General features: G+C 41.4%; 1 protein-coding gene across 4 annotated transcripts in view; it reads right to left on the reverse strand.

Moving 5' to 3' along the window:
• Nucleotides 1-18,914, reverse strand: part of NUP205 (nucleoporin 205) — a 558,669-nt gene that overhangs the window by 46,330 nt on the left and 493,425 nt on the right. For all 4 annotated transcript variants that reach the window (XR_003858760.1, XM_029616971.1, XM_029616970.1 and 1 more), the window contains one exon: nucleotides 6,024-6,147. Coding sequence is in view for 3 of the 4 variants with exons in the window: in XM_029616971.1 (XP_029472831.1) it covers nucleotides 6,024-6,147 (124 nt within the window). In the remaining variant the exon portion in view is untranslated. The remainder of the gene's footprint in view (nucleotides 1-6,023; nucleotides 6,148-18,914) is intronic.

Genomic DNA, 18,914 nt, shown 5'->3' on the forward strand with positions numbered 1-18,914 from the left:
AGACCAGTGGCACCCATCTGGAGTTAACCACTATAATATAATCTGGATATTGAGGTGAGTAGTAAGGAGGTGTTTTCTCCAGGTACTTGTAAGGACAATGAGGAGAACTGAAGAACTGGATAAAGGTAAGAGATATGGGACTTTAATTCAGTACAGATAAATTGGACTTAAGAACCCTATCCAACAAATCTTGGGAGGGAGCTTTAAAACTATCTCAGCAATTGAAAAGGATCAATAGTACCATAGCAATGATGGAGTTGCATTAACAGTAACATGTCTTAATTGTTAATGGTAGCAACTTTCACACCAGCAAGTTACCGCCAGTTACCCTCATGCACTCTTTTCTTTATTTTCATCATCTAACCTTTAGGGATCCACAGTGTTTATCCATGCCCCTTTGAATTCCTTCATTGTTTTCATCTTCACCACTTCCTCCGGAAGGGCATTCCAGGCATTTATCACCCTCTCCATGAAGAAAAATCTCCTGACATTGGTTCTGAGTCATCCTCCCTGGAGTTTCATTTCATGACCTCTAGTTCTATTGATTTCTTTCCAACAGAAAATGATTGAGGATTGTGCGTCATTAAAATCTTTCAGGATCTGAAGGTCTATAATCATATCTCCCCTACACCTCCTCTCTCCAGGGTATACATATTCAGATTCTTCAGCTTCTCCTCATAAGTCTTCCAATGCTGATCCCTCACCAATTTAGTCGCTCTTCTTTGAACCACCTCTATTCTGTCTTTATGCTTTTTGATATGGGCACTGGTACTGACCGCAGTACTCCAGTTGAGGCCTCACCAAGGACCTATACAAGGGCATTATCATCTCTTTTTTCTTACTGGTTATTCCTCTCTCTATGCAGTTCACCATTCTTCTGGCTTTAGCTATCGCCTTTTCACATTGCTTCGCCACCTTCAGATCATCAGACACTATCACACCAAGGTCTCTCTGCCAGTCAGTGCGCATTAGTCTTTCATCGCCCATCACATACAGTTCTTTTGGATTGGCGCACCCCAGATGAATGATTCTGCACTTCTTGGCATTGAATCCCAGCTGCCAAATCTTTGACCACTCTTCAAGCTTTCTTAAATCACTTTTCATTCTCTCTACTCCTTCAGATGTGTCCACTCTGTTGCAGATCTTAGTATCAACCGCAAATAGACAAACTTTACTTATATCCCCTTCCACCAGGTTGCTCACAAAGATATTGAACAGAACCGGTCACAAAAATGATCCCTGTGGCACTCCACTTAACACCGTTTTTTCTTCAGAGTAGGTTCCATTTGCCATTACACGCTGTCTCCTGTCAGTCAACCAGTTTGTAATCCATGCTACTACCTTGGCACCCACTCCCAAGCTTCTCATTTTGTTCACGAGACTATGTGGAACTGTAAAGCTTTACTAAAATCCAAGTAAAGTACATCGAGCGCTCTTCGCTGATCCAATTCTCTAGTCACCCAATAATAAAAAAATCAATCAGATTTGTCTGACAGGACCTTCCCCAGGTGAATCTATGCTGCTTTGGGTCAAGCAACCCACCGAATTGTAGATAGCTCACTATCCTTTTCTTCAGCAGAGTCTCTATTAATTTTCCCACCACCGAGGTAAGGCTAACTGGCCTGTAGTTTCCAGCCTCCTTTCTGCTCCCACTCTTGTGAAGCAGGACAACCACTGCTCTTCTCCAATCTCGCAACACCACTCCCACTTCCAGGGATCTATTGAATAGTCCTTCAGCAGACCCAACTGCACATCTCTGAGCTCCCTCAGTATCCTGGGATATACCTTTCAATTTTCCTAGCTCTTCCTATACATTCTCTACTGTAATCAGAGTTTCGTCTACTCCACCCCCCTCCAGAGTCTTGTCAACTAGCAACGGTCCTTCTAAAGGGTCTTCTTTAGTTAACACCGAACTGAAGTATTTGTTTAATATTTCGGCCATTTCTTCGCCTCTCTCTCCACACAATGATCTTTGTCACCTTTCAATTTCACTATACCACTTCGGACCTCTCTCATATATATGTGAAAAATGTTTTGTCACCTCGCTTTACCTCTTTGGCAATCCTTTCTTCTGCCTGACCTTTTGCTTTCTTCCAAGTTTACTGAGATTTGTTTAAGTCCCTCTGAATAATCACCTTTAAATATCATTTCTGGCATGGGTATCTCCTTTACATCTTCCCCAGTAAAGACTGAAGTAAATACTAAATTTAGCTTTCCACTATGGCCTTGTCCTCCCTTTATTGCCTCTTTTACTCCCTTGATCATCTAATGATCCAAATGACTCCCTCACAGGACTGTTGCTTCAAATATACCTGAAAACATTTTCATTATGAGTTTTTGCTTCCACAGCAAGCTTCTTTTCAAATTCGCTCTGTCTTCCTTATCAATGCTTTGCATGTAACTTTCCAGTGCTTATGCAGTTCCTGTTTTCTACTGGATTTTCTGAAAGATATTTCTGAAAGATATTCTTTTGGCTAGAATAACCTCTTTCACCTTTTGGCTAGAATAACCTCTTTCACCTTACCTTCTGACCATATTGGCAAGCTGGCCTTCCTTCCACTTTTTTTAAAGCATGGAATACATTTGGTCTGAGCTTCCAAGATGATATTTTTAAACAATGTCAATGCCAGATGTAAACTCAATCTTGGCAGCTATATCTTTCATTTTTTTCCTATCCATTTTTCTCATTTCATCAGTATCCCTTTTGAAAGTTAAGTGCTATTACACTAGATTTCTTTAGTGTCCTCCCTCCAGTTAAGTCAAATTTGATGGTGTTATGATCACAATTGCCAAGTGGCCCCAAAACCATTATTTCTTGCACTAAATCCTGTGTTCCACTAAGTACTAGATTTAAAATAACTCCCCCCCCCATCTTGTTGATTCTTATACTAGCTGTTCCATGAAGCAGTCATTTATTTCATCTTGGAACTTCCCCTCCTTAGCATGTCCTGATATTACATTTACCCAGTCAACACTGCGGTAACTGAAATCACCCATTCACTGTGCTGCTAATTTTGTTAAGTTTCCCTAATTTCTTTTTTTTTAATTTTTTAAATTTCTCAATTTTCATTATTTTCACATACAGAAAGTGAATTACAGTAAATATTAACAGCATAAGGAATTACTTCCTAATAATCAACAAAATACAACTTTACTGTTTATATTTTCATAAAGTAATGAAAAGATCCAGTAACTCTGGAACATTACTAAAATAAGAAAAGGAATAAGAAATAAGATAAGAATATCAGCCTATTTTCTATAATGCCTCTAAACAGTTTGGGTTATACTGGTCTCAACCTTACAGTTATCCAAAAAATTTCTTAGTTGCATGGGTTCAAAGAAAGTGTATCTATTATCTTTAATTTTCATTGTACATTTACATGGATACCTTATGTTTATTTGGGCACCTACTGATCTTGCCTCCTGGCACATTCCCCAAAACAATTTTCTTCGAGATTGGGTAGCCTTTGTTATATGTCAGGATATACCCACACTTTTTGTCCATAATATATCTTCTTTCTGTTACGGAAAAAAGATCTTAAAATCAGATCTCTATCGGGGGGAAAACAAAAGAAACTAACAATGTTCCCCGATGGTCCACTTGTTCCTCTGCTGAGGTTTCTAAAAAATTGGTTAAATCAGAACCAATATTCTGATTATGAACTGGTACTACTGGAACCATCGAATTTCTTAATATAGAAGTGTAGTAAATCCTGGCTATTGGGGGAATAGCTTCAGAAGGCAATATAAGTATATCCCTCACATATTTTTTAAATTGCTCTTTTGGTGAAATTTAATAGATGGGAAATTTAATATTCTGAGGTTTACATATCTCATGCTATTCTCAACATTTTCAATTTTCCTAGTAGTAATAGTATCTGATTGAATCAACTTTACCTGTGTTTCCTGAACCTTTGTTATTTGTGTTGACATTTCTTTAATTTGTATTTCATGTGATTTTACCATTGGTTCTATTGTTTGAATCATTTTTTGAGAAGCACTTATTGATAAAGTTAAAGTGGAAATTGAGTTTTCTAAAGTAACCAAAGCGCTCCAAATTGATTCCAATGTAATAACGTTTGGCTTGGATAATTTCTGCAATGTGAGACCAGTAACTTCCCTACGACCTTGGCAGGTTTCCGAAACCAAGTTTGTTCCAACTGCCAAGTCCTCTCCCCTCTCTTGAGTATTAAGTTTCATATTCGGAACGGATACAACAGATTCTCTGACATTCACTTCTCCACTATTATTCTCCAGTACTCGAGTAGGTAATGTTAAAAAGTCCTCCGCAGTAATCCCCTTTCCCACCTCTGCTGTCGTCGACTCTCTGGCTGTTTGCCTTAGATCTCTAGCATAGTCCTGGGGTTACTTTGGAATGGAGGGGAGGGAGTTTCAGGGGCGCCCGGGCTCAATGTTAATTCATCCATGAGGGGTAGGATATGTTCCTTTCCTATTCCCTCCGAGGACCCTACTCCCAGGATGAGGCTGTCACCGGCGAAAAGAACCCCTCTATCAATGGTTGGGAAGGGATAGGTACGGATAGTGCAGAGGAATCTAGCCGTACTCTGCCCTTCCTCTTTGTATGCGGCATAACTTTATAAGAGGAAATTAAAGTCTGAGAGGCTTACCATTCGACGGTCTCTCCTTAAAAGTTATTTCCTGGATCTTTTCGTGAAGGTGGAGGTGAGGATTAGCAAAACGTTTTTAGGAAAATCACAGAAAACTCCAAAGCCGAGCGCCCTTTAGGGTGCGCGCGGCTTGGGGCGTCGCGCCAGCGTCTGCTTCGCGCCGCAGAGGGACCGGGTTTTAAAGCCCTTACCAGGCCCTCATTGATGACATCACAGGAGGCGCGGCAGAACCCCGTCGGGGCCAGAAAGTCACTCCTTTCCCCCGGGAACAGCTGCAGATGGAATTTGCGTTTCTCTCCTCTCTCCTCCACCTCAAGTTTCCCTAATTTCTGTTAGCATTTCATTGTCTGTCCATTCTGGCCAGGTAGATGGTTATTTACACCCAATGCTATTTTATCCCCCTTTTCACATGGAATTTCTATCCATAAGGATTCTGTAGTGCATTTTGTTTCCTACATAACTTTTATCCTGTTTGACTCGATGCCTTCTTTAATTTATAGTGCATTCTTCTACCAATTTCATCCATCCTATCTTCATGATACAATTTGTATCCTGATATCATAGTGTTCCATTGGTTATCCTCCTTTCACCAGGTCTCTGAGATGCCAATTACTGTATATCCACCTCTTCATTCAGTGCTATACACTCTAACTCTCCCATCTTATTTTTTTTAGACTTCTAACATTTGTATACAGATATTTCAAAGTATGGTTTTTGTTTGAATTAACAACTTATTGGTTGAGAGGCAGATGAAAAAAGAATTAAGTGACTTGTGTAGCAGTGGCAGATGTGAACACTGGTGCATGCTCAAAAAGACTACTCGGTCATTCTGACCTCTGAGAGAGTGCTCATTCTGTCTTGGTGTTGTCAGATGATGTCACCCCATAGTTGTTTGGCTGAATTTGTATTTGCTTGTCCAAGGGGAAAAAGCCATGCTAGGTAAGTGACATATCTATTGCTAGCTTGAGAACTTCATAACTTGCTTGCTCCACTTTACAGCCAATGTCATATTTTTACATGCCTAAGCAAGATATAATTTATGACAGTTCATTAGAATTTCCACATATTTGAATTCTCTAAAAGGCAGCATCAATCACAAAATTTCAAGACTTCTCTAAATGTCAAGTCACAGGGCTCATCTGAAGTCAAAGCGACCAACTCTGCCAAAACAATTTATGATTTATATTTTGCCTTTTTTGTGACTGGTCAGCCACAAAGCAGATTATATTCAGTTATTGTAGTGATTTCCCTGCCTCAGAAAGCGTGCAGGCTAAGTTTGTACTAATAGTAGCATCATGGTGATGCAGCAAAATTCCCATGGAGACCCAATACACTTTACTATGGGTTATTTGAAGTTATTCTATCAACCTAGTTTATCAGACTTGAAAAGGATACAGGAACACAGAGAGAGCAGCTTTGCTCTATTATTAATTAATATCACCAGACGCCTCCTTGCCAAGATGTACTTCTGAGAAGTAGAGATCTTATCCACCCCGACTGGCATCACTAACTGGCACAGCTGTGATAAGAGACAAATATATAGTTCAGTGACATAGCCAGAACTGATTTTTTGAGGTAGCCCAAGGTTAACATAGGTGGGCGGTAGGCATACCGGTATAAGCCTTAGTAGTTGTACTAGTATTGATAAATAATGCCTTAGAGCAGTGGTTTTCAACCAGTGTTTCGGGACACACTGGTATTTATTTATTTATTTCACATATTTATATACCATTTTACCAATATGACATTGACCAAAGCGGTTTACAACAATATGATTATAACAAATCAACAAAAATAACTTTTAAAATAAAAGAGAAAATATAAATAAAATAAAAAGTAAATAAACTAAGTTTGAATAAAAATACAAGTTTAAAACCATGATCAATAACTTAAAAATAAGTGAGTTGGAGGTTACAAGAATTGGCCATTACTTTTAAAAACTCAAAGTGGGAAAAATAGATAGATTAACAAGTAAACCAAAGAATCTTTCACTCCTCAAACATGTTTACACAGATAATGTCACCAAGGGGTATGTCACCAAAGGGTGGAAGGTGTGTCACCAAAAATTTGACATAGCAAGCCTATGCTTTCTATAGCAGCCACATGTGCTTGATGCTTGAGGAAAGTGCAGATTAATGAGCTAGTGCTTAAAACTCCTCATAACTGCTGCCTGTTGCTGCTTTTCCCTCAACCCTGGCAATCACTGCCACCACCAATCCAAGACAGAAATGTTGCAGGCATGCTGTATCCTACCCCGCCATCCTGCCGCACCTCCTCCTCCCCCACCCCTCTATTTCTTGGAGTTTCAGTTTTTCTCTATATACTTTTTTATAATTTATGGTCTTTCATTCTGTATTAGATAAGAGTCAGTCTGCATTCTGCATGTTTGACAGAGGTGAGGGATTCTGCTAACAAGGATGTAAATTCTGTGTAGGAATCTAGAGCAGTTTGGCTTTCTTTGTTTTTCCAATAGCAAGTGTACTGTGCTCAATATTTGCAATCTTGCTTTTTCATAGGTGAGGTTGTTGCTGAACAAGTCCTGAGTGTTAGTACTCTTATGGTATTGCTAGTACGCTATATAATTTCTAATGTCTTTTTTAGAAGGTTTTCATGTTATTTCACAAAGTGGCTGGCAGGGAAGGGAGTCTGAAGTACTATTACTGAGGGGATATCAGAACATGAATATATGTTTTGTATGATGAGGTGAAAGGGGACATTTCCTAATTCTGCTCTGTATAAACTCCAGAAGAGGTCAGAACTTTCTGAGGTTGACAGTGAAATATATACAAGTTTGTATCAAAAAACTGTGTGCTGCACATGCATTTCAGTCCCAAATTTCTCACTGATGCAGTAGTAAGTAAAGATTAAAATTTTTGTGAAAAATATAACATTTAATAATGATATTTTATAAGCAGTAATTGAAATTAAAGAATGTTATCTTTCATCTGCATCACTTTCAACAATAAAATATCTAGGATTTTTTTGTTTTTTTTTAGTATAGCTATTAAATGTAGTGTGCAATGTGTTACACATGTGAGCATCATCTGTCAGGTGTGTTATGACGGCAAAAAGTTGAGAACCAGTGCCTTAGAGTGTACCTGGCAATGGATTTCTTAATAGCCTGCAACAGTGGTCAGGCATCATGAGTAACCCTTTAAAATATTTTAACTCAATTTTTTCACTTACAAACATTAAAAATGCCTTAACCTGTATTAATTTATTGCAGTTTATAAATACACAATATCATGTAGAAAGTAAACAAAGAACACTTAATAGAAACATCAGATTCAATCAAGTAATAAAACAAAATGTATTTTATGAATTCTTTCCAAAAAGGCAGAGAACATAATTACAATAGAATAGCAATAATCATAAGAATTTAAGAATTGCAACAAGTATAAATCAAATCAAACCGAGGAGTCCCGCAAGGATCATCTCTTTCCCCAACACTTTTTAACATTTATCTGCCACTCTGCCACCTACTCTCCAGCCTTAATCTAAAACACTATATCTTCGCCGACGACATTCAGATACTTCTTCCCATCACAGAATCCCTGCAAAAAACCTGGGAACATTGGAACAACTGCTTACAATCTATCAATACTCTGCTATCCAGCTTGAACCTCATACTCAATCATAACAAAACTGAAATCCTCATCATCTCACCAGATGAAAACCATATTCTCACCAACTCCCAAAACGCAACACAATTCGCAAAAGCATATATTAACCACTCCCCATCTGTCAGGGACCTAGGGGTGCGACTCGACAATCAATTTAACCTTAAATCCTTCATCCACAACACCACTAAAGAATGTTTTTTCAAACTTCAAGTGCTAAAAAATCTGAAACCGCTCCTCCATTTCAGTGACTTCCGATTAGTAATTCAGTCCATAATTCTGTCAAAATTGGACTACTGGAACTCCCTTCTACTAGGTCTCCCAGCCATATCCACAAAACCTTTATAAATGGTGCAGAATGCTGCGGCGAGGTTACTCACCAACTCAAACAAAAGAGCACACATCACACCAATTCTACACGGCCTTCACTGGCTTCCGATAAAATTCAGGATTACCTTCAAGACACTAATGATGATTCACAAGGACATTATGGGCATCACCCACCTTCATCTAAACACGCAACTCCGCCCTCACACATCACAAAGACCCATCAGATACAATTACAAAGGATCATTATATGCCCCCTCCAGTCAAATCCCTATTAAGAAAACGAGCACTCTCTACAGCAGGGCCCACCCTCTGGAACTCATTACCTCCGGAACTTCGCCTAGAACAGTGGTTCTCAACCTTTCTAATGCCGTGACCCCGAAATACAGTTCCTCATATTGCGGTGACCCCTCGCCCCGCCTTCGCCCTGCGAGGGCGGGGCAAGGGCGGGGCTTTGGTCATATGGGGGCGGGGTTATGGATGGGGTTGGATTTTAATGCATACTTATTTATTATGACATTTATAAACAGAACCACCATTCGTCATAAAACAATAAAATTAAGAAACATAAAGCATCAGTTATAATAGTAAAACCATACTAATAAAAGAATATTTTAAAATTACTGATAAATAGAATTTCTATTAATTAAAATCATATACATTTTTATAATTTCCCAAACACCAATAAAATATTTCAAAACAGCACATATATCAAATAACACACAATAATTAAAACTAATAAGGATTTTAAAAAGCCCCTGCTGTCCATACATGGGAGCTCTTGATTTCCAGTCACCCTGATATTGTCGAGGATTAGGAGGTTATCCTCTCTCTCTCACACATACTCTCACATGTCCATTCTCTCTCACACATACACTGTCACATACATACACATTCATGCTCTTATATCCACCATAACCTCTCACTCTCACAGACACTGATACACTCTCAGGGTGTAAGACACTCTCTCCCCCCCCCCCCCACCCCCCCACTCACACACACTCTTACTCCCCTGGATTTTCTCATACACACTCATGCTCTCACTCTTACTGGCTCCCTCACAACCTCAGAGCCTCTCAGATAAAACTCTATGCAGCAGAAATAATGCTGAATGTTGAGAATTGTGTTGTGCAGACTAATCTGGAAAATGCACTAATTTCTACATGAGTCATAATGAATCAGTCCTCAGCTGCAGGCTTCAATTGATTATCCTGGCTCCCTTTATGTTTGCCAAATACAGTTCATGTGCAACAGCAATCCTAATTCTCCACCAGATCAAGCTGATTTCACATCCCACTTCATACTTTGTCACCTCCAGCTGAGTCAAACAATTAATCTAATTACTGCCACTGCTGCCACGTGGCTATTGGGGACGCGCTGATTGCTGCTATTGGCACTGAAGTCCATTCTGCTGCCTCCTCTGTGCAGGCCCCGTGGGTTTCCACTTCCTCCATGTTGATCTCGTACATTGTGAGATCCGCCATAGAGAAAGTGCTACTCTTGCACATTCCCAAAGATTACATGTACCAATCAGTAAAAAGTAATTTATTTATTTTTTTACATCTGCTTCCCTTTATTTTTTTGCCATTTCCTTTTATATTGCCTTTTTTTCTGTTTCTTTTCTCTCCACCTGTCTTCTTCCCTCAAACACACAGTCAGGTTCTCATTCTCACATGCATTTCTCTCTCACACACACATACACACACAGGCTCTCACTGTCACATGCTCTCTCTCTCATGCAATCATTCATACACACAGTCTCTCACTGGCACAGGCTGTCTGAGTCTCACACACAGGCTCTCTCACACCCCCACATGCTGCCTTGCTCAAGCACAGGCTCTCACTCTTACATGCTGTCTCTTTCACACACACAGAGGCTCTCACATGCTGTCTCTGCAAACACACAGTCTCTCAACTCACTCTCACACACAATCTCTCAACTCATCTCATACTCGCACACACCTCTCTCTCACCTCTGGGCCTCTTCTTTACGGGTTGCCACAGGATGGGCTCTGCAGCGGCCCTAGTCTTCCCGGCCCCGCTGCTCCTCTTCTGCACGCGGCTGAAGCGCCTCTTCTGCACGCGGCTGAAGGGCCTCCTCTACCCACGCGGCTGACGCGCCTCCTCCTTCCTGCCCGTGCGGCTCCGGCAACATTTGTCTTCCGGGGCAGGAAGGAAGTAGGAGGAGCACCTGCAGTGGCTGATACACCTCCTTCCTGCCTGGGCGGCTCCAGCAACATACTTCACCGCGACGCGCTAGCTTTTTGGGCCATGTCTCTTCCCTTTTGGGGTTGGAGGAGGCAGGTCTCCAGCTTCGCCCCGCCTCCCCGCAGCAGCCGCGGCGCCGCGGACCGGCAAAAAACCCCAACGGCCCAGTACTGGTCCGCGGACCGGTGGTTGGGGACCCCTGCTTTAGGCGACCCCTGTGTTTTGGTCGTTCGACCCCCGCCGGGGTCGCGACCCACAGGTTGAGAACCGCTGGCCTAGAAACATGTCATCAAACTTTTAAGAAACACTTAAAAACATGGCTCTTCCGGCAAGCCTTCCCGGAATTGAAGCAACACTCAGACACTGGTCAACAGGCAATATAGAACAATACAAACCTCTAGAACTCACCAACTCCTCTGCGCCTGATTACACCTTATACAGACTGTTACGAAAGGCACCACTGTAGATGCTCTAGTTCTTCAGCTAGTGTTATGCTCGGATCTTATCATCCAACTTTGTACACTGTTACCTGATACACTCAATTAGATCACTATCTATTGTAGACACTTATTTTCTACGACTTTTAAAATCTGTTTGACATGTTATTGATATTTATTTAATAGTCACGTTCTTATGTTCAGAAACTTTGTTTAATATCTACGTTCTCATGTTCTAAAAAACCCTGATCTATGTAACGCCTTAACAGCGACTGTTTTGTTCTATGGAAACCGACCTGATTCGATATGTGTATCGAGAAGGTCAGTATATAAAAATTCTAAATAAATAAATAAATAAATAAATAAAGTATAGAACAGAACAGACCTAGGACAGTTCATATTACAACCCAATATACAAACATATATTCAAATTCTGGTGTCACCAAAGTAACAGCAAAAGCAAACTCCCTCCACTGCCAAATATGTTGTGAAGTAACAAAAAAAAAACAAAAAACAAAAAAAAACAACTATGCGCAAAAAGAAAAAAAAAAAAAAAAAGAAAAAGACACCTAGAACCTTGCCATACCATATCATAATAGCACTAACTTTTAGGACTCAAAACAGCAGCAATCTTATCCATGAAAAGGCAGCAATGCAAATATTACACCAGGCCCTAGAACCCTAATACACACCTACTGGGCAAACAGAACAAGCCAGACTGCTACAAATCCGTAGAATGAAACTACATGCTAGCAGAAAAAAAACCCACACCTCATTCACATACACAGAACACACAGACCCATAACTAATATAGAATAAGGGATTACAAATTAGAAAAGAGAAATATGCACACTAAACTGAAATGGAAAGCCCGAGAAAACAGACTATGAACAGTGGAATACTTAAAGCACAAAATACTAATATCTACAAAATGCACATTCCCATCGTATATTCCAATCACTAAAAATTCAAAATAAAATTTATATATATTTTTCTCTTTGTTGTCTGATCTTATTTTTCTAATCAGTTGGTCCCATTCTCTTTTTTTCCCCCCACTTTCCCCTTGTCTTTTCCCAATTCCCTTTTCAGGATCTTTTTTCTTTATTTTTTCTCTCCTCTAGTCTTCTTCCCCTTCTCCCGCACACACACAAAGGCTCTCTCTCACAGGCTCCCAGTCCCCCAAATACAGAAGTTCCTACTCTCATATGCTCTCTTTCCCATGTTCTCTCTCACGCAGGATGCCACTTTCACATGGACTTCCACTCATATGCTCTCTCACACAGGTTCCCCACTCACATATGATCTCTCCCACCTGCTTGCTCTCAAATGCAGGCTCCCACTCCCACACACAGAATCTTAATCTTACATGCTCTCTCTCACACACAGGCTCCAACTCCCCACAACCCCAACACAAGCTCTAACTCTCACATGCTCTCTTTTACAAGCAGGGTCCCATTTACACACCCACACACACAGGCTCTCACTCACACATGCTCTCTTTCACACACTAGGCTCTTATTCCCACACGTTCTCACTCCCATGCTCATGCCCACTCACATACACTCTTGTAGGGGCTCTTCTCTGGCAGCTGAGGGATGGAGTTTGCAATGGCCCTGCTACAGGACCTCTCTTCTCAGGACACCAGGCAGCATTAATTGGGTGGGCTCAAGCCCAAAGTGTGGGCCATAGCCCACCTGTGGCTACATAACTGATATAGATTATGCCACATGGTGAAGGGTGTTGGCAGCCCTGGAGAATGGGTGGCTGGTTGATTCTAATGCTGAAGCATAAGGAAAACTTAAAACAATTGACTAAGCTAGTATGTATGGCAGATCTATTCTGACAGTGATCAGAAATGTATTTCATTAATGAACATGCTTTTCATAGGACACCAGAACATTATTGGTGAAACATTTATTCTCGCAACTTGTTGCACAAACCACACTACTACACATACATTCTGGTAGCAGAATCCACACTTTTATATTAAGATTTATTTCCAATCTGGATTCATGTCCCTTCCTTTCTTCATAAGCAGGAAGAATAAAGCAAAATTCCACAGTTCATAATTATTATATTTATTATATTCTTTGTCAAAAAAAGGATATTTCCAGTATTGGAGAGTTACAAGCAGATATGAACATAAGAAAATGCCATACTGGGTCAGAAAAGGGTCCATCAAGCCCAGCATCCTGTTTCCAACAGTGGCCAATCCAGGCCATAAGAACCTGGCAAGTACCCAAAAACTAAGTCTATTCCATGTTACCATTGCTAATGGCAGTGGCTATTCTCTAAGGGGTAGATTTTCAAAGGGGTACGCGTGTAAGGTATGCGCGTACCCTCGAAAACCTACCCTAAACCACCCCTGCGCGCGCCGAGCCTATTTTGCATAGGCTCGGTGGCGTGCGCAAGCCCCGGGACTTGCATGGGGGGGCGTGTCGGGGGCGTGCCTGGGCGTTCCGGGGGCGTGTCGGGAGTGACACAGTTTCGGGGGCTTGTCCTGGGGCGTGGTTCCGTTCCGGGGGCGTGACAGCGGCCACTGGACCAGCCCCCGGACCGGAACATGGAACGCGGCAGCCGGCCCGGCGCGCGCAAAGTTACGCCTGCTTTGAGCAGGCGTAACTTTCGTGATAGAGGTAGGGGAGAGGTTTAGATAGGGCCGGGGGGGGTGGATGAAGGAAAGTTCCTTCCGAGGCCTCTCCGAAATAGGCAGGCTGCGCGGCTCAGCGCGCGCAGGCTGCCGATTTTGGGCAGCCTTGCATGCGCCGACCCCGGATTTTAATGGATACGCGTGTATCTATTGAAATCGCGTGAACAAAAGTACGCGTGTGCGCAGATTTATAAAATCTGCCCCTAAGTGAACTTAATAGCAGGTAATGGACTTCTCCTCCAAGAACTTATCCAATCCTTTTTTAAACACAGCTATACTAACTGCACTAACCACATTCTCTGGCAACAAATTCCAGAGTTTAATTGTGCGCTGAGTAAAAAAGAACTTTCTCCGATTAGTTTTAAATGTGCCCCATGCTAACTTCATGGAGTGTCCTCTAGTCTTTCTACTATCCGAAAGAGTAAATAACCGATTCACATCTACCTGTTCTAGACCTCTCATGATTTTAAACATCTTTATCATATCCCCCCTCAGTCGTCTCTTCTCCAAGCTGAAAAGTCCTAACCTCTTTAGTCTTTCCTCATAGGGGAGCTGTTCCATTCCCCTTATCATTTTGGTAGCCCTTCTCTGTACCTTCTCCATCGCAATTATATCTTTTTTGAGATGCGGCGACCAGAATTGTACACAGTATTCAAGGTGCGGTCTCACCATGGAGCGATACAGAGGCATTATGACATTTTCCGTTTTATTCATCATTCCTTTTCTAATAATTCCCAACATTCTGTTTGCTTTTTTGACTGCCGCAGCACACTGCACCGACGATTTCAATGTGTTATCCACTATGACACCTAGATCTCTTTCTTGGGTTGTAGCACCTAATATGGAACCCAACATTGTGTAATTATAGCATGGGTTATTTTTCCCTATATGCATCACCTTGCACTTATCCACATTAAATTTCATCTGCCATTTGGAAGCCCAATTTTCCAGTCTCACAAGGTCTCCCTGCAATTTATCACAATATATAAATGAATCAGGAAGTTGAAAAAGAGCAGTCAGTCCATTCACAAGTGTTCTAACATAGCATCTCCATCACAAAAGTGATCCAGTCTTAAAAGAAACAGTTACTGATATCCAGCTTATTCACAATGTATCAATGTTTGCATACACGATTTAGTATGAGACTTTGCTTTTCAAACAGTAGGCTGTTCAGTTTGACAAATGAAAAGCTCTTCGCTAAACGTCCTTCTTCAGTGCCTCTCCCTACTGATATGATGGAAGTCGCTGATTCCTCCCAGGAGGAAGCTCCGCCAAGGCTGGTGGACACCCCAAGGCCTGTAGTCCCCTGTGCAGTTCCATCAGTGCCTGCACCTCTGGACGTTGGCCGAGCACCTAGGACCCCATCCCCTGTGGTATACAGTGAAGATGAAAGTCCTTATGACCCCTGGGGGGGGGGGATGATCAGACAGAGTTCTCCTCCCAGGATTCAGATTGTCTCCCATCAGACCCTTCTCCTCCAGAGGAGCAAAGGTCTCCGCCTGAGGACTTAACCTTTGCAGGGTTTGTAAGGTGATGGCAGGGGCCATCCCATTCCATTCCAGCTTTTGACTGAAGACGACCCCAGGCACAAAATGCTGAGGTTTTTCAGTTTGTGAAGCCTCCTAAGGAGATCATGGTGGTCCTGGTGCATGAAATCCTTAAGGAGTTGCTGCTAAAGATTTGGGAACATCCCCTCAGTGCTTCCATGAATAAGAAGGTGGACGGGATTTACCTCATCCAAAAGGCTGCCGGATTTGCTAAGTATCAGCTGCCTCACCAGTCGGTGGTGGTTGAATCTGCCCTCAAGATGGCCAAGCGCTCTCAAACCAACTCCTCAGTGCTCCTGGTGAAGGACCAAAGGGCGTTGAATGCTCTTGGAAGGTGCTCCAGGGTGTTATGCTTATTTCCCGCATTGCTGCCTACCAGTCCTACATTTATTTGTTTATTTATTTGTTGAGTTTTATATACTGTCATTCGGTAAAGCCATCATAACGGTTTACAAGGTTCAACTTGCAATACATTTAACAATTAAACAAAAAGTATAACAGGATGCATACTAAACACACAAGAGAGACTTCAGATTACAAAGATATTAACAAGAACTAGCACTACGGATTGCACGAAGGGGTGCACAAAGGGGGGGAACCAGTACTCATGGGACATCTGGAAGCAGATGCAGGAGGTGGCTGAACAACTGCCTCAACAGTAGCAAAACACCCTCATGTCGCTGGGGCACAAGGGTTTGGAGTGTGGAAAACACGAGGTCCGTGCGACCTAAGATGTTTTTGAACACCATTGAGGGTCTCTGCAGTGGGAATCTGCGGGCCTCGGATCTCAAAACAGAGGTACAGGAACGACTCACTGCTGCAGCACACTGAGCTGACGATTTTAAAGTATTATCCACTATGATTCCTAGATCTTTTTCCTGGGTAGAAGCTCCTAATATGGAACCTAACATTGTGTAACTACAGCAAGGGTTATTTTTCCCTATATGCAACACTTTGCAGTTGTCCACATTAAATTTCATCTGCCATTTGGATGCCCAATCTTCCAGTCTTGCAAGGTTCTCCTGTAATGTATCACAATCTGCTTGTGATTTAACTACTCTAAATAATTTTGTATCATCAGCAAATTTGATAACCTCACTTGTCGTATTCCTTTCCAGATCATTTATATATATATTGAAAAGCAGCGGTCCAAGTACAGATCCCTGAGGCACTCCACTGTTTACCCTTTTCCACTGAGAAAATTGACCATTTAATCCTACTCTCTGTTTCCTGTCTTTTAACCAGTTTGTAATCCACGAAAGGACATCGCCTATCCCATGACTTTTTAGTTTTCTTAGAAGCCTCTCATGAGGGACTTTGTCAAACGCCTTCTGAAAATCCAAATACACTACATCTACCGGTTCACCTTTATCCACATGTTTATTAACTCCTTCAAAAAAAATTCTGCAGATTTGTTAAGCAAGACTTCCCTTGGGTAAATCCATGTTGACTGTGTTCCATTAAACCATGTCTTTCCTATATGCTCTACAATTTTGATCTTGAGAATAGTTTCCACTATTTTTCCTGGCACTGAAGTCAGGCTCACTGGTCTATAGTTACCTGGATCGCCCCCGGAGCCTTTTTTAAATATTGGGGTTACATTGGCGACCCTCCAGATTTCAGGTACAATGGATGATTTTAATGATAGGTTACAAATTTTAACTAATAGATCAGAAATTTCATTTTTGAGTTCCTTCAGTACCCTAGGATGCATACCATCCAGTCCAGGTGATTTGCTACTCTTTAGTTTGTCAATCTGGCCTACTACATCTTCCAGGTTCACAGTGATTTTGTTCAGTTCGTCTGACTCATCACCCCTGAAAACCATCTCCGGAACTGGTATCTCCCCAACATCCTCATTAGTAAACACGGAAGCAAATAATTCATTTAGTCTTTCTGCAATAGCCTTATCTTCCCTAAGAGCCCCTTTAACCCCTCAGTCATCTAATGGTCCAACCGACTCCCTCACAGGTTTCTTGCTTCGGATATATTTTAAAAAGTTTTTATTATGAGGTTTTGCCTCTATGGCCAACTTCATTTCAAATTCTCTCTTCGCCTGTCTTATCAATGTTTTACACTTAACTTGACAATGCTTATGTTTTATCCTATTTTCTTCAGATGGATCCTTACTTCCAACTTTTGAAGGATTTTTTTTTGGCTAAAATAGCCTCTTTCACCTCACCTTTTAACCATAACGGTAATCGTTTTGCCTTCTTTCCACCTTTCTTATTGTGTTGAATACTTATTGTTATACTGGTATTTTGTGGATCCTTGGTTCAGCTGATCAATATGAATTGATCAGTTGATAGGTGGTTCAAAACAGGAGACAGTTCAGTTATTGATTAATTTAATATCACTTGTACATGAAGTTAAAAACAGAACAGACGATGTACCAATGATGTAAAACAAATCCAAGAATCTGACTGCAGTCTTTATAAGTCATAGAAAAATACTTTCTTCAGAACAAAAATATAATCATATATAAATTCTACTAATTACTAAAATATTTTAAGCAAAAACTCCTAAAATTCAAGGAATAAAATATTAACTTGTAGTTAAAATAATTGAAGTAAAACAACAAAAGCAACAGACAAGGAGCACAAAATAAATACCAGCCTTATCCCGTTGAAGTCTGTTGCCAAGGCAACCTGAATGCCACAACGAAGCTGTTTATATTCCTCAGCTGATAAAGCCAACAGCTGAGGAATATTCTCTGTCCCGCGCTGAATCTCCCCTCCAATCAGCATAGGAAACAATCAAAGAATCACAAAACCCCTCGGCATGCGGATACACGCGCGATGACGTCACAGACGCGCACGCATGTAAAATAAGGCACAGGAATGAGAAAAGTCCCAGCAGGGTACTAGTGCGCGCGCGCCCCATGACATCACCACCGCGCACCTTCAAGGCCAGCGATGCCGGTCCCGGTCAAGCCGACTCTGAGACAGACGTGCAGCAAGCCCCGAGGCAGCCAGACTAAACCCCCGACAGAAAGAAAGAGGTAAAGAACCCATAACACATATGGACTGCGCCTCTAGGATTGTATTTTTAAACAATGTCCAAGCCTGTTGAACACTTTTAACCTTTGCAGCTGCACCTTTCAGTTTTTTCTAACTATTTTCCTCATTTTCTCAAAGTTTCCCTTTTGAAAGTTAGTGTTAGAGCTGCAGATTTACTTACTGTCCCCGTTCCAGTTATTAGTTTAAATTTGATCATGTTATGATCACTGTTGCCCAGTGGCCCCACCACCTTTACCTCTCTCACCAAATCCTGCGTTCCACTAAGAATTAAATCTAAAATAGCTCCCTCTCTTGTTGGTTCCTGAACCAATTGCTCCATGAAGCAGTCATTTATTACATCCAGGAACTTTATGTCTCTAGCAAGTCCTGATGTTACATTTACCATACCCTATATGGATGCATGGTAAGCTGGGCATGCCCAGTGAGGCGCAGTCAAAGTTTTAGAAACTTTGCTATAAAATTTCTGGGACAGGATCC

This window comes from Rhinatrema bivittatum, chromosome 9, assembly GCF_901001135.1.
Source record: "Rhinatrema bivittatum chromosome 9, aRhiBiv1.1, whole genome shotgun sequence".
NCBI classification, from domain to species: Eukaryota; Metazoa; Chordata; class Amphibia; order Gymnophiona; family Rhinatrematidae; genus Rhinatrema; species Rhinatrema bivittatum.